This window comes from Diplotaxodon limnothrissa, linkage group LG23 (assembly GCF_057381915.1).
Source record: "Diplotaxodon limnothrissa isolate DT_005_m linkage group LG23, D_limnothrissa_male_GT1.1, whole genome shotgun sequence".
NCBI lineage: Eukaryota > Metazoa > Chordata > Actinopteri > Cichliformes > Cichlidae > Diplotaxodon > Diplotaxodon limnothrissa.
Genome location: NC_140617.1, coordinates 25,896,242 through 25,916,628, shown reverse-complemented (window position 1 = coordinate 25,916,628; position 20,387 = coordinate 25,896,242). Strand labels below are relative to the sequence as shown.

General features: G+C 39.7%; 1 protein-coding gene across 1 annotated transcript in view; it reads right to left on the bottom strand.

The window, feature by feature from the left end:
- Nucleotides 1–2,715: 2,715 nt before the first annotated feature.
- The window catches only part of nhej1 (nonhomologous end-joining factor 1), a 30,438-nt gene continuing 12,766 nt past the window's right edge, over nucleotides 2,716–20,387 (bottom strand). Inside the window, exons 7-9 of the mRNA XM_085347153.1 lie at nucleotides 5,361–5,541; nucleotides 3,176–3,285; nucleotides 2,716–2,877 (exon numbers count right to left, since the gene is read on the bottom strand). Coding sequence (XP_085203279.1) covers nucleotides 2,800–2,877; nucleotides 3,176–3,285; nucleotides 5,361–5,541 — 369 coding nt within the window. The 3' untranslated portion in view covers nucleotides 2,716–2,799. The remainder of the gene's footprint in view (nucleotides 2,878–3,175; nucleotides 3,286–5,360; nucleotides 5,542–20,387) is intronic.

The window sequence follows — 20,387 nt, the reverse complement described above, 5'->3', positions numbered from 1 at the left end:
CCCTGACATGCTTACCGGCTGCTTTGTTGTCGGGGTTACAGAGACTACATTCAGGGAGATCACTTGAGGATAACTGAGCGGCTTATTGGACAGATCCGGTTTCACAAACCACCCAACACCGTTTCAGAGCCCATTGAGCCCTCTGCTGATGTCACACCCTCCATCACCAGGGGTCAAACTGAAGTCTGAGGCCTGCTGAGGGGTCCCAAGATAAACCAGAAAACAGGAGACCTTTCCAACAACCCTCCACCACATCAGGAAACTCATGGAAACTGTCATCTGATGCAACATGTATTGACCAAAAATGTAATTTTAGCAACTATCAAAGAAACTTAAGGATTTCAATCCCTTGTGCTGACTGTTTTTAAAGTATCATGAAAATTAGGCCCAAGAAAAAGCAGCAGCTATGATTTTTACACAGATGACTGTTTTTTGGTTTGTTTTTGCAGATCGTCATCTCGGGCTCTGGCTGGATTCTTCCTTAACTAATCCTGGACTTTGATGTACCCCCCACCCACCCTGCAGAGAGACTTTGAGGGTTAAACAATTTCCTTCAAACTTTTCTCCAGAAGACCATCTAGAGACAAAGTTACTGTTCTTGATCTTCAATTACTATATACAAGATAAAGAAAAGCGGATTTTAGAAAATGCTGGAATCAAACATTTGTAAGCTTTGTTTAATAAATGGTGGTTGAAATGCTTTATGGAAACAGAATAGAATATCTCACCATAAATGAGTCAATGCCCATAGGCTCCCATTTAAAATGTCCAACTTTACAAAACAAACATCTACAGCATATTGCAAAAAATAGTTTTGCTCTTTTTGAATGGTAGAGCTTGACGGATCGATCGTATCGATACAAATGCTGGTATTGGTATCAGATCGATACTAGAATGATAGAGGATAGAAACAAAGTATCAATATATAGACCACTGAATTGTGTTAAATACATTTTTTTTAAATTAAAAAAAACATACCCTGTGAAACATGTCTTAACCTTTTTGTGTTCACGGTCTATTATACTTACAGCCTACAGCACATTTAAACAACAGAAGTTGACACAAAGTGCTTTAGAAACAGACACATTTACATTCCAGGTCTCTAATAAATCCAGTTTCAAAGTACACGAAAAGCTAAAAACTATATTTTTCTGTATTGAATATTTATTAATGTGTTCAGAATCTGCAAATTAATGATGAGTCTTCTCATAAGTCATGACAGACTGCTCTCCTTTATGGGTTAAAAATATTTGCTATCAGCAATACTGACCCTGTACTTACTTGGTTTTGGATCGATACCAAAATTTGCTCTACTGCAGTGATTTTGTAGATAACAGCCTTTAAATTGGGTTCATTTGAATTAAGAACTGAAATGACCGGTATTGGTATTAGCAATATTGGCCCTGCATTTACTTGATATCTGATTGATAGGAACATTTGCAGTATCAAATAACACTACTGGATAGTTTCTCGAAATATCTATTCAATTTCCTCTTCAAAACGTGATCACTTCTGCCTCAAGAAAACTAACAATGCAGCAACCAAAATGCTAACACTGACGCTTCCAAATTGAGTCCAAATACCATTTGGGTGATGCCATAGTGGCTACATCCATCTTCTATATACAGTCTGTGGATCAAAAACAGTTTTTCTGCCATGTTAAACTTAGAGAAGCTTATAGAGCATTAATTCTATTTCCTGGTTGTATTAATTTAATAAACCCTCATTTACATTCAGAAACATCTGTCTGTGTTGTCTGTCGTGAAAGAGTCGTGAAAGAGGGACAATTCTGATTGGCTGGTATCCAAAGTTACTCTCAGGTATCTCTGATCAACAAATCTGAACACACAGGTGATCAAAGAGACAAAATCATGATGTGATATGATTGATTTTTGCAAATAAACAACCGAAATGGAATTACACAATCCTCATGTTTCACCACCTTCTTTCTTTTGACCATAAAAGCAGCATTTGTCACTTAAATAAATAACAATAATCTGCTCTTTCAGTGGAGAAAACTGCAATTTTTTTTTTAACAAATGTCTCTCACACAGAAACTCTTTGGAGCCATGCAAGCAAACACTGACTTCTCAAACTAAAACTTCAATAGCATTCCCGACATGCTGCAACACCTTGAGTCAACATCTCACTGAGCCCTGAAAAAGGAGAGCGGCTCCTCTATCGACCGCTGTCTGCTCATTGTGCTCCGACTGTCTGGGTCATGGAGAAAGCAACTACTTAAGATTGGCGGAAAAATAGAAGCCTGAAGTTTTAGTGAAAAGTTGTTGAAGCTTTTATTTTATAACATTAAAAACTTAATATTCCTTCGAAAGCTGTTTTTGAGTTTAATCTCTTATTATGTTCAATTTTTAAAAAAATTCTGTGGTTTACATAACAAATAACAAACATAAACACCCATTAAAAATACATGTATACCTTTAATTGGCAATATGACTTCTTTAAAAACATTTCACACCTAGTTAAAGATACATGAAGGTTAATAGTTTATTAAAACCTAAAAAGAACAAGAAATTACCTACCTACCAGCTGTCAGTCATCAGTACAATCATCAAAAAGAAAACCTGATCCCACAGTGGTTTTTCTATTTCTATTTTTAACAAAAATGGTAAAAATAGAAAAAAGTATTTATTTAATGACACTTTTAGTCTAAAATCTAAACATTTTTAAAAGTAGGTTTGTAAAAATGTCCTCAAGAGTGTAAAAATTCAATAAGAAGTGTTTTTAAAGGACGGCACTTTTTCTAAATTCGTAATTGTGTGTGCGTCCTACTGCTCGAGATCATCTGAACAGGCCCACTTTCTTCTTCTTCGGTTTGGAGGCCGGTCGCTCTGCAGCGGTGGATGTGACAGGAAGAGACTGAGGAAGACAAAAAACACAAAAGGAGGAATGTTTTTCATAGTCTATTTCCAATTTCCTGTTTTTAAAATCACTCAATCTCTTCTTTTTTCTTCCCCAAGGAAGCATTTAAGCAGGAGACGCATTTCACAGTTTATCTGCTGACTTGTAATTTGAATATTGTAGATCCCAGCTGATGAATTTGGATTTAAAATCTCTTTTAATCTCCAGCTTTGTTGCATTTGTTCCCCTACAAATAACCCTAATTGGTCAAATCTTAAAAAAAAAAAAAAAAAAAAAAAAAAGTCTTCTGTTGTACCTGCTGCATTTTGGGTCTGTTGACCATCTTGGCTCCACGTGTTTCCGGCTCCCCGTTGTTGGTCTGTTTTTCATTCCCATCAGCCGATTCACTGCTGACAGATCCGCCGGCTGAAGGACGAGGATGAAGATGTTTATTAAACTAAATAATGACTCAGAGAAGCACCAACATGTCAAATCTGCCATCAGTAAATCAGGATTAAACTTGCTGCTACTACAACCGATCAGCAATTTCTAGAGATTTCAAAAAAGAAAAAAGAAAACAAAAAAAAGACCTGCTGCAGGAGTGGACACTAACACCTGCTAGTGTCCACTCGTGGCTGTATGCCCACAGACTCCTATCTTCGAATGTCCAACTCTTTATAGCAGATATAAACATGTCTACAGCCTGATGCAAAGAATTTCATAGTCTCTAAAGATAGTTTAACCCTTGATATTAGATGGATCTCATACCTCACACATTTGGATTTTGCTGAGGCTAAAACTTAGCATCGTTTCCTCTTTGATTGACAGCAGCTGGTTTGCTGCCTAAAGGCTTCATCACAGCTAACTGGAGTCACTAAACTGGACCACTGGAGTGTGTTTGTACTGCTGATGCTTAAACTGATTGTTTTCATTCCAAAGTTACAGTGCTGTGCAAAAGTCTTGATCCACTCCTCATTTCTTTATATTTTGCTTCCAAGCAGCCAGGCTTGCAATTTGTAATTTTTAAAAGTGCTTTTGACCAGTCGCTCTGCCGGCAAAGGTTTTCTTAAGACACTGGCCCCCTTTTCACCAATTTTCAGTTGAGTCCTTATAGCTGATGATTTTCAGAGGAATGATTTTGTATCTTAAGCTATTTAACACTATGACCTATGAATCATCTTAAGCAACTAAAGTGCACTAAACAGACAACTCAGTGAAGAAACCATTTTAAATTGCATCCTCAGACACTTTGTTACTAGCAGCCTGTGACAAAAACACATCATTTGCTCCCATTTTCATGATGTATCAACTCATCAACACAGATCAGCTGATTGGGAGAAAAAACACAAAAAACAAAAAATGATTTGAAGGGATTTTATTCTTCTTTTTTTTTTCCACTAAAGTTGAAAATGCAAAACCACTGGATAACTCATGGGTGGCTATGTCCATCTTTTATATACAGTTTGTTGTTTTTACACAGGAGAGTTTTTAAAAACAAATGCAGCTGGTTGTTATGACCTGAGCTGACTCCCATATACAGGGGTTTAACTTCTGTACCTGGCATATGTATTTATTACATTGAATAACCTTTATCTCCAATATCTATTAGAAACCATGTCTCACTGCTTCACATTGTTATAAACTAACTTCTGTTCAAACTGAAGGCTGTGACAGATGTTTTAGCACATAATAGGAAACTGAAAATGTAAACTGGTGTTCTGATTTATTTTGCTTCTGTATTTATGAACATTTATTTATATGAACAGTTGTTAGTTGCCCTGTCCTTTACGTTTGCATGTTGTAAACTTCCCCTTTCATTCTTGCCGCCATCTTTCTGTTACAAATCACCCCTGACACGCTTTTAAGTATCTGGTTGACCCCAGATACTTAAGCTCATCTACCTTCACTGTAACACCTGTCTGCCTCTCATTCACACACATGTCTTGCTTCTACCAACTTTTATTCATTTTCTCTCCAGTGCATACCTCCACCTATCCAGGCTCTCCTTCATTTGCTCCTTACTGTCATTACAGATCACGGTGTCATCTGCAAACATCATAGTCCATGCAGACTCCTGCCTGACCTCATCTATCAGCTTGTCCATCACTACTGCAAACAGAAGGGGCTCAGAGTCGATCCTTGATCTAAACCCACACCCACCTTCAACCCATCAGTCACTCCTATCACACGGCTTTCCACTCTCTTACAGTCCTCTCTACCACTTCTGATCTCCTCATGCAGTAGGGCAGTTCTTCTCTTGGATTCAACACATTTATTTACTTTTTAGATTTTTGTAATGGATATCAGCCTCAATATGCAAACTGTCATCTGCAAAGTGTGCAGATGTATGCATTCAAAATCAAAAATATACAACCAAAACTATCACAATGCAATTTCTTTGATGAAGATAAAGAGGAAATATTAAATGTTCACATAAACCTGACTAAATCTTTAAATTTGACCATTAAACTTCAGCGCAGTTGTGAAGCTGTAATGTTCACCTGAAGCGTTTAAGACGAGTTCTGGCTCCTTGTTGGCGTGTTCGACCTCCTCAGCAGAGTGCTGCTCCGACAGTTTGCGCTTTCGTGCACTTCCGTGAGTGACGATGGCGGCGTATAGCTCCTGAAGATCGCCATCGAAGCCCAGAGCTTCCTGTTGTTCAGAACAGAGCAGAGGAAGAGCCTGATGGAGAGAAACAGAACGAGGCAAAACCTGCGTGAAAAACTGGCAAAGATTCAAAGCACTTAAAAGTTTCATATGTCTTATTATTTCTCCAGTGTTGTCAGAGGTAAAAATTGTTCAAGCTCCAGATTTTCCTAAATGTGTTATAAACCCTTGAACCTTTCAACAAGGCTTTATGCAAACTCTGAAAGGTGTGATAACGGATATATTAAAACAGGAATTAACCTCCATGCATGAAAAAAAAGAAAACAAAAAGATGCTGCTCTTTTAGATGCAATGTAGTTTTAAAAAGTGCAATATGCACTCAGAGATTAAAAAAAAGAGGCAGCCATCTACTGTTACTGGTTATGTGGAAAAGGAAAAAGAAGCACAAAGAGGGAGCAAGAACAAAACAAACTATAGAAAAAAAAAAAGACTAGGGCCATAACTGATGGAAGATTTACCAAAATGGGATGTTTGAACCTTAAAAACTCCCATGTAAGAATCCTGGACAAGCCCCCAAATTTGTCATAATGCAACTCATGAGCCATGACAAATAACAGGAGAGAGAGACAAAGTGTACCAATTATTAACCAAGAGAAGCAAAATTAAAAACACTAGGACTAAACCAACACTATGGTGGATAGATCGAGAGACCTAAATGCTCCAGATGCTCCCAGTTACACTGATTAAAAGATGGCTAAATGTGACACAGGATCATCACAGTACAAAGGGTGTCTGTTACATAGTACAGCGCCCTGGCATTCCCTCCCATTCTACTCACTCAAATTCATTCAAACTTACTCTAACCACAAATAAGCCAGCAGTCTGAGAGCGAAGTGCTCTGTTGGGGTGATATAGTACTAGTAAGTCTTTAACATACTAAGATGGGACCTGATGATTCAGTGCTTCGAGCTTTAAATTAAATTCTGAATGTAGCAGAAAGTCAGTGAGGACGAACCACTGTTTGAGAAATATACTCTGTCTAGCTATCCTATTTATCTCTGAGAATATTTTTAGCAGAAGCTGCTTTCACATGTCAAGTTAAGGTCGGATATCATCTGGGCCATTCTAACAAATGGATATGTTTTCTTTTAAACCATTCCATTGTTGCCCTGGCTTTATGTTTAGGGTCGTTGTCCTGCTGGAAGGTGAACCTCCGCCCCAGTCTCAAGTCTTTTGCAGACTCCAAGAGGTTTTCTTCCAAGATTGCCCTGTATTTGGCTCCATCCATCTTCCCATAAACTCTGACCAGCTTCCCTGTCCCCGCTGAAGAGAAGCACCCTCAGAGCATGATGCTGCCACCACCATATATGACAGTGGGGATGGTGTGTTCAGAGTGATGTGCAGTGTTAGTTTTCTGCCACACATAGCGTTTTGCATTTTGGCCAAAAAGTTCCATTTTGGTCTCATCTGACCAGAGCACCTTCTTTTTAATGTTTGCTGTGTCGCCCACATGGCTTGTGGCAAACTGCAAACGGGACTTCTTATGGTTTTCTGTTAACAATGGCTTTCTTCTTGCCACTCTTCCATAAAGGCCAACTTTGTGCAGTGCACGACTAATAGTTGTCCTATGGACAGATTCCCCCACCTGAGCTATAGATCTCTGCAGCTCGTCCAGAGTCACCATGGGCCTCTTGGCTGCATTTCTGATCAGCGCTCTCCTTGTTCGGCCTGTGAGTTTAGGTGGACGGCCTTGTCTTGGTAGGTTTACAGTTGTGCCATACTCCTTCCATTTCTAAATGATCGCTTGAACAGTGCTCCGTGGGATGTTCAAGGCTTGGGAAATCTTTTTGTAGCCTAAGCCTGCTTTAAATATCTTAATAACTTTATCCCTGACCTGTCTGGTGTGTTCTTTGGACTTCATGGTGTTGTTGCTCCCAATATTCTCTTAGACAACCTCTGAGGCCGTCACAGAGCAGCTGTATTTGTACTGACATTAGATTACACACAGGTGCACTCTATTTAGTCATTGGCACTAATCATCAGCAAGCACTCCAGCGGGTGATGAAAGAAGCTGGCAGAATTATTGGAACAAGTCTGCCAGAGATCAGTAATATCTTCCCCACTCGCTGTCTGAGGAGGGTGCACAGTATCCTGCGGGACCAACATCACCCTGCGCGCCACCTTTTCCATCTGCTGCCCTCAGGGAGAAGGTACAGGTCTATACAGGCCAGAACATCCAGACTGGCCAACAGCCTGTATCCACAGGCTGTGAGGCTCCTGAACTCTCTGCCCCCCTCTCACGGACAATAACCATATCCAACTTCTTAATAGCAATGAACTGGTCTGCATTGGTGCATCATATCTTTATTCTCTTCCCCCTCCTGCCCCCCCCCCCCCCCTCTTTCTTAAATAGATAACTATCATATCTGATATCATATCTCACAGTACAATAATATTGAATGGGTTGCATTGTTGTATTTTGTCATGTTTCTCAGGTCTTTGTCTGAATTTCTACGAACATTATTGCTAAGGATTGTCTTATTGCATTGGAGTCACACTGGGTTAAATATGTACACTTGGGTTTTAAGGGGTATTTATTATTTTCTTCTTTTTTTTTTGGGTTGTATGGAAGCCCCAAACGCAATTTCATTGTTCTTGACAAGGACAATAAATAAATAAATACTAAATACTAATACTAATCAGGCAATGTCTATGGGCAACTGACTGCACTCAGACCAAAAGGGGCTGAATAATTACGCACACCCCACTTTGCAGTTATTTATTTGAAAAAAAATGTTTGGAATCATGTATGATTTTCGTTCCACTTCTCAAGTGTACACCACTTTGTGTTGGTCTTTCACATGGAATTCCAATAAAATTGATTCATGTTTGTGGCTGTAATGTGACAAAATGTGGGAAAGTTCAAGGGGGCCGAATACTTTTGCAAGCCACTGTAGTTCGATCCCATCAACAGTTTTGTTTCCAGTCTGCGTAACTCATGAAGCTAAATATTTAAATATCTACAGTTTCCCAGTTTCCAGACCCTAGGTACACAAATGATGCTTCAAACTCCACAGTGTCCTGTCTAGTATTAACTGATGAAGGACCATAACCAATAAACAGAAACTTTCTTTTTGCTCAGCCTGAGTTTACCTTAAGGCTGAGCTTGGAATATGAGCTGGTTGATTATCAAGCAGAGGGTTAGGGTCTCATGAGGTAAAGCTGGAGATTTTAAGCAATGTCTCGCATACCTTGGACACCAGGTTGTGAATGTTATAACTAAAACTAAGGTAAAGCCTTCAATTTATGGAGAACCCATCAGAGTGTTTCTCTGACAGAGTCTCTTTATCCAATACTAGATTTCCCCATTTCTTCATCAGTAAGATATGCTGCCACTTCACTTAGAGTATGTAGACTCTTTGAAATATTCCTCTGATCTAAAGCTAAATATCAGCTATATTCTGAGAAATGCTAGTACTCAATAACTAGCTTGAAAATGTAGAATTATTCTTACTGAGAAACAAATGCAGTTTACAGACTAATTCCCTGCTTCAATTTTGGTGCACACCACGCTGAGATATGACAAGTTTTCAGCTAATACCTCGTTGGGAATCACCTTGTTGGTGCAAAAATAGCATTTTATGTCTGTCAAATTGTGTTATCTTTGACATTTTTCAGAAATTCAACTAAGGAAAAGGGAACAAATAATGTGCTTTTGTGACAGGGTGCTAAGTAACTGGCATTGAATACATGCAGTTTTTCTGCATGTATAGCTAGCATGTCAGGTGCCTCACTTGGAATTTTTATTCCAAATAACTAAATTAAAAATCAACTAAACAGCGTTTTATGGATCATAAAGTCTGAAATTCTTAAACTGGAAGTGGTTTTATGTGTCAGGGGGATGATTTTATATGTTTTTTTTTAAATTCCTGACTGCTTAAAGTAATAAAAAGTGAACATCTGAGTCATTTCTCAGGTATTTTTATATTTCTATTTTGATTTTCCTGTTGCCTGCCACTAGCTTTCCTTAATATAACATAAGATCCCCAAGAAGTTTAAATTTTGTCATTAGTTTTAATTCTCCATTTATTATTTCAGTAAATCTTAAATATGCTTTATATTACTTTTACAGGAGTACACTCAGTTTTCCCACCTTAAAACCTTTTAAGCCTACTCAACAACAAACTTGGAAGGGCAAGTCACAGTTACGTGTCTTTATTTTTAGACTCTGATGAGATTTTGCAAGTTTCAGGTGTTAGTTTTCACCCTGCCCCTTCCATTAATTAAAGCTGATAAATCAATAGAAGTGACTTGCAGCCCCTGCCTTTGGGGCATATTTGCTTTATGGCCCTGCTGTGTGGAGTCACATGTCTGAGGTGTGATTGAGGGTGTGTCGGGGTTGCGATAAGCCTCTAATCAAAGCTACATTATTGGCCCAGCTGACTGCAGGTAGAGCGGCGAGCAGTAACAACAGAAACACACACACAAACACACACACTCTGTCTGACAGATAAGGCTTCAGGTAAACTCCTGTGACATTATGCGAACGCACGGCTGGCACATAGAAAAACACTCACCATTCAATAAATCCTTCTTTTTCTCTCAAATGGAGGACAAACTCTCCAAATTAGCTCCTCAAATATTGACCAGGAGAAATTGGTGGTCTCCCCGCTCGCTGTCAGAGCAGAGGGGCTCCTAAACACACTTTGGTCAGGTTTCGAGGTTTCACATTGATTTATTTTCGTTATTTGTTTGTTTAAATATCGTAAAAATAAATGTACACTCTGGCGAGGCTTATTTCTGCTTTGGGCACAGAGAAACCAATGTGCTGAGGGGAGAGAAAGCAGGAGAAAGCAGACCTTATTCTCTTGCTTTTTTATTCACCTTCTCCCTCCCTTCTCCTCTTCCTCCTCCTCTCAAGCTGCAAACCAACTCACTTCATATTAATTGATGTGAAATGCTGAAATCAATTTGTTGGATCCGGAGGCCCCGAAGCGCCAAAATCAAATGTTAAAACTAGTTTAAATCCCTCCTCTTTGCTCCATGGAAGGTGTCACAAAAAGCAGATGAATTTTAATTCGATTTTAACAGAACAATGCGTCAACATAAAGAGGCTTAGTTTCAGCCTCCACCACTAAGTGTTAATGGCACACTGCGAGAACTGATGTGTATAAAATGCTAAAATATTGATGCTAAAAGCCTTACTTAATGTGGCTTCATTGCTTCATATACATTTTACTTGTTGTTAGTAAAAATGTAACTATATTTACCATTTTTATATACGATTCTTTCAGCTGCCCTTCCTGATGCAACCAGAGATTTGAGTCCTTATCACACCAGTTACTTGTAATATAGAGACTCAGCACATTTTCATTTTATATAATATTATACATCATTAGAGACAGAGACTAACAGTCCTGTTGGATTGGTGATAAAGCAATAAATTGCTGCTAACTTTACTAAAACATTCAGTACTGATGCCACTTGTCAGTTAAAGTGTTCATTTTTATTCATCAAGCAGAAGCCTCCAGCGTTTAAACAAGTAAAACTTACACTGAACTGTCAAAAGCTGCAATTCCTGTAATGGCCACCTGAAGCTGACTCCAAACATTGAATCAGTCTCCATAGACTCATGTTAAAATGCTCAACTTCACACCAGAAAAAAAAAAAACATCTTTACAGCCTGCTACAAAAAATGGTTTTAGTCTGTCATGTTAAATGAAAATTATATTATTAAAATTCTGAGTTATAAACTATGGATGTTGACAATTTCATATCAGATCATTTGTATGTCAAAAAAGAAAATTGGAAAGAAACAACACAAGCTTAGGCTGCTGCCCCCGCGACCCGGCCTCAGATAAAGCGGATGAAGATGGATGGATGGACAACACAAACAGCAACCTCTATGAAAAAAAGAAGAACTACTGAAATCTGCAGTTCCTTTAATATCTACTGGAAGCTCTAATAGTCAGTCCCCATAAACTCACATATTTTTTCAGGTTTAAATTCTCGGTTTATTAACCTGTTTAGTTGAATTTATTTCTGATGCGTTTAGTTCCCTCAGTGTCCCCTGTCTGTTCCTTCCTCTGCCTCGTCTTTCTATGTTTTTTTTAAATCGATGTCCAATAGTTTCCATTACCCGTTTCTAGTTCCCCTGTTGTTTCCAATCCTGAAAAGTTCTCAGTTTAAAAACAGTCCCAACTTTCACTTTTCCACCTCCTTTGTTCTCTTTTGTGTCCTTTTGTTTATTTTATTGAGTGTTTTAAAAAAAGTTTCTTTTTTTACCCGTCTTTTGGTCTGTGCCTTTTACCTTATCTTAATGATAACTGATTGCTTTCAGTCAAAGTCAATGCAGTTGTTTGTTTGTTTTTTTTGTTTGTTTGGTTTTTTTTTGGGGGGGGGGGGGGGGTTATTGATTTATTTCTGGTGTGTACAAATTAGCTTCCATACTTCTGTATTTGAGGAACGTGACTCCCGAGGTGTGAACACAGCAACCGCAGGATTGTTATCTTCTGTTGTTGGCAAGAAAAGAAAACAGCAGACGAGGAATAAAAAAGGAGATTACAGCAGGTCAATAACCTCTTGACCATTTTGTAGAGCTAAGCTCGGGAAAGCTCCTCCCTGCTATTGTGATAGAGCAAAGTCCACGAGGAGAAGGAACGCTCACCTGGAGGCCATGCCTCCTGAGCCCCTCCCCCATGGCTGCCCTACAGTAAAGCATCATGTGTGGGGAAGGCGATGAGAGGACGGGTGGAAGAGTTGGCAGCGTGCTGGTGTTTCTCTATTATTAGCAGGTAAACAGCTCTGATTTTAGACAAGTCGCTGCTGCTGTTTTTTAAGAGGAGGGGTATGGTGCCTCAGAGTCTCACACTCACTCTCCCTCATCCTCCCCAACCTCATGTTTACGCTCACCTCATTCCTCTCGACCTCGTTTTCTCTCATCGTGACCTCAACTTCCTGCCCCGAATCCCAGAAATCGTATGTTTGAACCCTGAACACTCACACTCACATCCTCTGGAAACAAAAGGCACATTTAAATTGATGAATGAGTCCTGACTAATCAGCAAAAAAAAGAAAAAGAAAGAAAGAAAATAAAATCTAAAAAGCTGCAACTACAATCTCAAGATCTGCACAGAATGACGTCTAAGTCAGGTGATTCACTGGTATTTCTGCTAATTGGGCGTCTAACAAAACAAGTAACAACGAATTGGCCTGAGCTCTTCTAAAGTCTTTCAGACTCTCCTTTTTCCCCTCCGGCTCCCTTAAAACACTAATATCAACTGTTGAAATCTGCTTAAAGCACTACTGTCCACACAAAGAAATTACTTAAAGACTACGTATTTTTCTATTTTTTCAATTTTCCAGGTCTAAATTTGGACCTTCATAGTCATTCTACAGTTTCCCCTCATGCTGATAACAAGGATGCATTTATAGAATCTTTTCAGGTAATAATACAATGTCCTTGTCTTTGTCTACTGACACCCGAGCTAAATTACTAACGTATAATCCTCACTGAGGTGTTTATGTGCATAACTTTGTTAAATAAATAAATAATAAATCTGCAGTAAAGGAAAAGGGTGGAGTGCCCACTCCGGGTCGGGGATGAGTTCCTGCCCCAAGTGGAGGAGTTTAAGTATCTCGCGGTCTTGTTCGCGAGATATGGGAGAAGGGAGCGGGAGATCGACAGACTGATTGGTGCAGCGGCTGGCCTCTCCCTTAGAGATAGGGTGAGAAGTTTGGCCATTCGGGAGGGGCTCAGAGTAGAGCCGCTGCTCCTCTACATCGAAAAGAGCCAGTTGAGGTGGTTCAGGCATCTGACAAGGATGCCCCCTGGGTGCCTCCTGGGCAAGGTTTTCTGGGATGAGGCCCCGGGCAGACCCAGGACACGCTGGAGAGATTACATGTTTCGGCTGGCCCGGATAAGCTGGAGGAGGTGGCGGCTGGGGAGAGGGAGGTCTGGGCTTCTCTGCTTAGGCTGCTGCCCCTGCGACCCGGCCCTGGATAAGCGGAAGAAAATGGATGGATGGATGGATGGATGCTCTCAATCTCGCTCTAAGTGCATCTCCTCACACACAGAGTGGCACACACAGAGGCCGGAGTAATGAGGACATCGTGTTACCTTTAAGGGCAATAACAACTTCTCAAGTGTTAGGCCCAATATGATGACATAGCGAGAAGTCAACAAGTAAAGCGTCATCTGAGCCTTTCAGCAGTCGTGCCGATTGTGAATGTCAGTCAAAACGTTTCACAAAAGCTTCTGACCCTTATTTTGGTTCTCCCGCTGATATGTTGAAATAAAAGCACAGAACAACATAGAAATGAAACAAATAGATGATAAATGGACTGGTTCTCAGAAAGCGTGTTTCCATTCTGCTTGAGCACTCACAGCACTTTATACTACATGCCTCATTCACCCATTCATATGCCTTTTCTACCTAAGTGCTTTCTATCTAACATTCACACACATTCACAGTCAGATGAATGCATCGGAGAGCACCTCGGGGCTAGTATCTTGCCCAAAACCTACTGGTAAAAAAAATAAATAAATGCATCGTACAGCTTTACATAAATCCCAGGGTCTTGTCTGCTCTGACATTATCCACACCTTCACTTCATTTACCTTTTACCTCTGCACGTCCTCAGTGACCGCTCACTGTCGTCACGCCTCCCCTTAGGCTGATGTTAAAAGTTAACACAAAGCTGAACACTCACACTGATTTGTCAGCTGGGAAACTCAATTGGATTCCTCATAAGAGCTCATGCAAACTTTCCATCAAGACTTTCCGGAAGACGCATGAATGCATGCATATGGCTCCTGAATAAACACGCAGTATTTATGTTGATGGAATTTAATCTCTCTTTTCTGTATATTTTCGGATGTTTACACTCATCGACTGGACTTTTTTCCCCCCTTTCAGTTAACAACTTGTATGTTCAATAGTTTTAAAGCACAGTGAAGTATCTTATCAGATTTTGCCAGATTTTCTTTTTTATGTTTTCAAGTATAAATATCTGTATGGCTCTCCAAAATCCTCAGAGAGCAACTTTGTTCTCTCCACCATCAGCAGAGTCCAATGATAGGGAGTACATTCGCTCGCAGATGCACAAACACAGCTGCAAGCAAATATTAGACATCTTTCCAAGTCTGCCTGCAAAGCCGATGCATTAAAGTGCATGTCTCGGTAGATGAGTTTGCCGGTTCATGCATTTTATACCTTCGATTGTCAGAGGTCGCTTAAAACCCTAGCGGACCCGTGAATTCTCTATCAGTCAACTTTTGTTTCAGTGTTTTGGAGTGAATTAGTCAAGCTCACACCTGACAAAAGCTGATACTGAACCATAAACTCTTTTTCTTGATGAAAGCTCCTCAATTTAGAGCCGTTTCAGGTCCAGCTTGATGCCTTGCATGCTTACTCCATGCTGCTCTAAATGGGCTTATGAACTGCAGGAGTCAGCAGTCGCAAACTGCACCCAATGTGTTCACATGCCAATAAACTCTACTGCTTCTGCCGCTGCCGAGTTTTGTGCCCCTGCTCTCATGTTGCTTGCAGGCTCGTGATGTCTTTGCGGGATGCTGCTCTCGGCCGGTCCAGGCTGGGACACAGCCCAGAGACCAGCAGCTGAAGAGGGAGGAAGCAGCCAGGCCACAGAGGGCCTAATTACAGACCCAGATCAGGGACAACCCTGTGGAAACTGTGCGCAACTGACAGAAGACGCAGGAGGATCTACTGTACGTACATGGTTTTGTTATGCAGGCTTTTGCTCCTTACGTAAAGAGGACAAACTGCGGCTGTAGATAATGATTATTTTCATTACATGATTAATAATGTAGTCTGTGTCGAAAAATAGCACCATCACAAGTTCCCAGTGCCCAAGAGATGTTTCCACAAAGCCAAAGGTATTCAGTTTGCAGTGATACAAGCCAGAAACAAGCAGCAATTCCTCACATGTGAGGAGCTAAAGGTAGAGGTATTTTCTTCAGTGGCTGCTAATGGCTATGAGAATTTCAACTTTTCATCAGTCCTTCCATATATGCTCCTTTCAAGAAAGAAAAAAAAAAAAATTATATTTTTTATTTATATATATATATATATTTATATATATATATATATATATATATATATATATATATATATATATATATATATATATATATATATATATATATATTTTTTTTTTTTTTTTTGAGTTTTAATTTTGTCAGTACTAAACAGTTTCCATTTGAGTCCAATGCCTTCAGCTTGACAGAAACCTGAAGCAAAGAAAGTTTTCTCTGTTTGATTGTAGGGCCATTACCTTACAATATGAGGCGCCTTGAGGCAACTGTTGTTATGATGTGGTGTTTAATGAATATAATTGAATTCAACTGACGTTCCAGCCATGTATTCCAACCCTAACCATAACCTTATTCCTAACCATAACCAGCGCTTTAATGACGTGAAATAGTGTTTTCCAAAGCGATTTGAGAAAAATGAACGTACATGTGTTGACTGATTCCAAACAATTCTCATATTTCCTAATTTTTCTGATCTCGTCCTTTAGGAACGTGCTGGGTGCCTGGAAGCGTAACATGTTGGCGATTTGTCACCTAGCGTAAAATATTACTCCTCGGGAGTGAGAACATGTTGAATGGAAAGTGCTCGAGTCAAAGGCACCCAATTTCTTTTAGGTTCATGAAGATGTTTCACCTCTTATCTGAAAGGCTTCTTGAGTTTTAAAAGCTGGTGGGGAGTGCCAGGCTTATATAAACTCTAGTGGGGTCGTCACCTTTGATGTGGTTCAAGCCACTTTCCAGCCTACCATCTCATGAGTAAGGTCACAAGTGCTGAGGTGGCAATGGTGGTTAAATCTCCCAAGAAGCCAGTTTTTGTACGTGGGTATTGCTGGGTCTGATATGCACCAGGATGACTTTCTACCACATCAGGGGAGGATGATGATGATGATGTTCTGTTCTTCACTGGTTCATGTCTAAAGGTCTTCACTGACTTAATGAAGGTCAAGTTTATGTTTGAAGTGCAATGACTAGAGGTGGGACTAGTATTATATTGTCAAGTGTCTCACCTGATAATATAATACTATCACAATATTTCACTCCTGATACTATGTTATTGAAATTTTTAGCATTCTGCGACATGCTGAGTTTTTACAATAACAGATGTTGTGATTTATCACCTTTCTTCAACTGCAAATTACATCCTCGAAGTTAAACTTTGTCCATATCTGCTTTATCCAATAAGATAACGTTATCTCCCTTCAGTTATTTTTTTGATGCAAAAAGAGATTGTCAAGCAGAACAACACGTTCACTAAAAACCTGCCATAAATGTTGCCATAAGACAGAGTCAGTCTCCTATCAGTCTGTTATCAGACCGATATCAAACTGATAACAGTCTGGGAGTAAATGGGGTCAAGCTGGCAATTGCATGCAATCTATTTCTGATAATACAATAATTATCGGGGATCATCAAATATAACATGTGTTGCTGTCTACATAGACAGAAATTCACATTTAACTATCACATTTGCACTCAGCCACCTTCCTGTTCTATAGAAATATAACTAAAATGCAACCAGCCGTCAGCTAGCTGAATGGAGTCTTGTTGAGTTTCTTATTAACAAAAACTCATTCAGACTAAAGACAACATCTTGGCAGTCTCTTCGCATTTGCATTGCATAAATTAGACAGCAACTACTTGCAAGCCTTCAGCGCAATCTGTCAGAGTGATTGCAGTCAGTCCAAGTCAGACTGCAACTGTTTGCAGAAAGGTTGCTTCCTATCAGGTGGGATGAGCCCTCTTGTTTGTAGTATTCCCAGAATTCATTTAATAAAATATCAATATTTGGTGTCCCTGTACTGATACAATATTACAATGTAGAATATTGCGGTACTATGCTGTATCAATTTTTTTCCCCCTACCTCTACAGAGTATGTGTGTAACACCGATTTACACATCCTGAGAGAATGGTTACTGTCACATTTTCTTGTACAAAAACTTGTGAAGCACCCGTAATGTTATAGATAAAATGACTCCGCTGACACAAGTTACTGTCTGCGAAGGTTCTCAGTGATCCAGGTCATTGTAGTCTAAGGAGCTTGGAAAGAAAAGCATCTGGACTCCTTTAAGTTTCTTGAAGACGTTTCACCTCTCATCCTAGAAGCTTCTTCAGTCCTAAGAGCAACTGGTGGAGGGTCCCAGATTTTTAAGCCCTATTGAGAGTGTCCCTATGAGGGTTGTGAAAGATAGATGGCTAATTTCAGTCCTCTATGTCCACTGTGAATGATCATCTTTGAAAAGAGGGCGGGGCTTTAAGACACCAACTGTCTGCCATCTATAATCGAGTTTTGTGATACCTTCCCAGACACCTTAACGCCCGCTTACATCTTGGGTCATTTGATCTTAGTAAGTCACATGATAGGGTGGGGCAAGGTCTCACAATGTGTTCACCCGAAACTTTGGCTGATGGTGACCCACGCCCGTTTTCACACCTTGGCTCGTGTGATTAGGCAGAGGATCCATAGGGGGTCCACAGCCCTCGTAAGGACACTCCCAATAGGGCTAAAAAAAAATCCGTGACTCTCCATGAATTGCTCTTAGAACTGAAGAAGCTCTGATGAGAGGTGAAACATCTTCAAGAAGCTTTTCTTTTCAAGCTCCTTAGACACAAGTTACTCTATTAAAATAAATAAATGCAACTTTGTCCACAGTCTAAAAAACAACAAAATAAATGAACTAATTATGCAACAAAGACCAGAGAATCAGGAGAAGATGTCCGGTGAACATCTAGCCATTAATAGTTATTTAAAGTCTGCTTCACAAACAGACACTAAGACAGACAGTTTTACATTACGGACATTGAAAACTGTCAAAATGAGAACATATTTCAGATATTTAAATAATTTAAATACTCTGAGTGTTTGAAATAAGTATTTGAGATATTTCACCTTTTCTAATCAGATTTAGTTTGAAACAGAAGCATACACGTAACGGTGAATCTGATGACTTCACTGGTGGGAATTCCAGGATATATTATGAGATATATATATATATATATATATATATATATATATATATATATATATATATAGCACAAATGAACCAGCTGCTAGTTAACGAAAGACACCCGGAATGGCTAACTGAAGGCCGGACGGTCCTGATCCCCAAGGACCCCAAGAAGGGACCGGTCCCCTCCAACTACCGACCAATAACCTGCCTCAGTACTACATGGAAGCTCCTGTCAGGCATCATATCGGCTAAGATGAACAGGCACATGGGTCAATACATGAGCGGGACACAGAAAGGAATTGGCAAGAATACCAGAGGCGCAAAACACCAGCTACTGTACAAGATCAATGGGACCCTAAGAGCCTTCATCAGGAACTCAATGGGGATGTGGCGTACAACACTAGAGGCCAACTCCAAGCCCATAGCACAAGTTACCATCAAGTGCGGGATCTACCAAGGAGATGCTCTGTCCCCACTGCTGTTCTGCATATATATATATATATATATATATATATATATTTTTTTTTTTTTTTTTTTTTTTTTTTTTTACATTTTATTTTTCCTTCTCTATCCATCCACAAGGTTTGTTGCAGAGACACCATTCAAGCAACAACTGGGTTACCAGCAGGGTGAATGCCATTATTGCCCATTCTAGCCCTCCCTATTCCATATGCCATATTTGATGTGCATTCTGCCTGGCTGACTGTGATTCCTGACTCTCACTGAGTGAAACAGCTAGTAAAGAATGCCAGCAAATATGAGCTAACTACTTGTCGAATGGTAGTAAAACTTTAAAAAGTGTGACACAAACCAGGAATGGAGACAGTTTCCTCTGAAAGTAAAAGTTGCTCCTTTTGAAACTTGTCGGCTGCAGTGCTGAGGAACAGCTTTTACTTTGAAGGTGAAGCTTCTACATTTTTGGTCTGCAGCACACTTTTCACATTTTCACTACAGCTCTGAGATCAGCTGGACAGTGTTTGTAGACAAGTCTGCCACTTCCATGCAAACTATGACTGCACCAATATGCTAGCAACCAAAGCAAGCAGGAGGAGGTTTGTGCCAACGGTTTGCAGAATACATATTTTTCCATAGCAACAGGTGGTTGCCAGGGGGCTACTGACTGGTCTGTAGGCCTGTGTTTTTGTGGCTTTAGAAGTCATTTTTCCCTGTTGCTGCCCTCAACCTTCAATCACAACAGGTCAAGGAATACTAATTTTTCCCTCATGACTGGTGGTTGCCAAATGGTTGCAGACCAGTCTGTAGGCCTGTGCTACTTAACTAAAATGTTGGTGTTAAATGATAAAAGCATACTGAAATATATTATTCACCCAAAATTCACCCGGAATTTTACTGAAACATAGAAAATTTGTTTTAAAAGAAGTAGCAGGCAACACTCATTTTCATATGGAAATGACTAAAAGCCTCAGTAAATGACATCATATTATTTTTATCTGTAAAATTTTCTGATAAATGTAAACAAAACCATAAAAAAAATTGTAGAAATAAAGACACTATTCAGTCATTTTAGTTGCTACAATAGCTCGGTCACTAACCAAGCAAAAACACTGGAAACAACTGAATATCGAGTCTTTAGATATCACCAAGAATATCAGGTTGAATACGGTGACCAAGAAGCTAAATATTCTCCATCACTTTGCTGCTGAAGAGTGTAAATGCTGCCTCTTTCTAGCCTCGCCTACTTACCACGTAGCCCCTGAATTCCTCAGGTCCATGACACAAAGTGCCGCACACCGCTGTTTATGAGCACAACGGTCAATGATTTACAGAGGAGAGACGTAAAGAGAGAAAAACCTTTCTCACCTTCCTCAAATCCTTCTTTCCTCCTGCTCCTACAATAACTGTCTTGTTTTCTCAGCCTCACATATGAAATTATAGAGTCCGGCGCGCCTCCACAGCA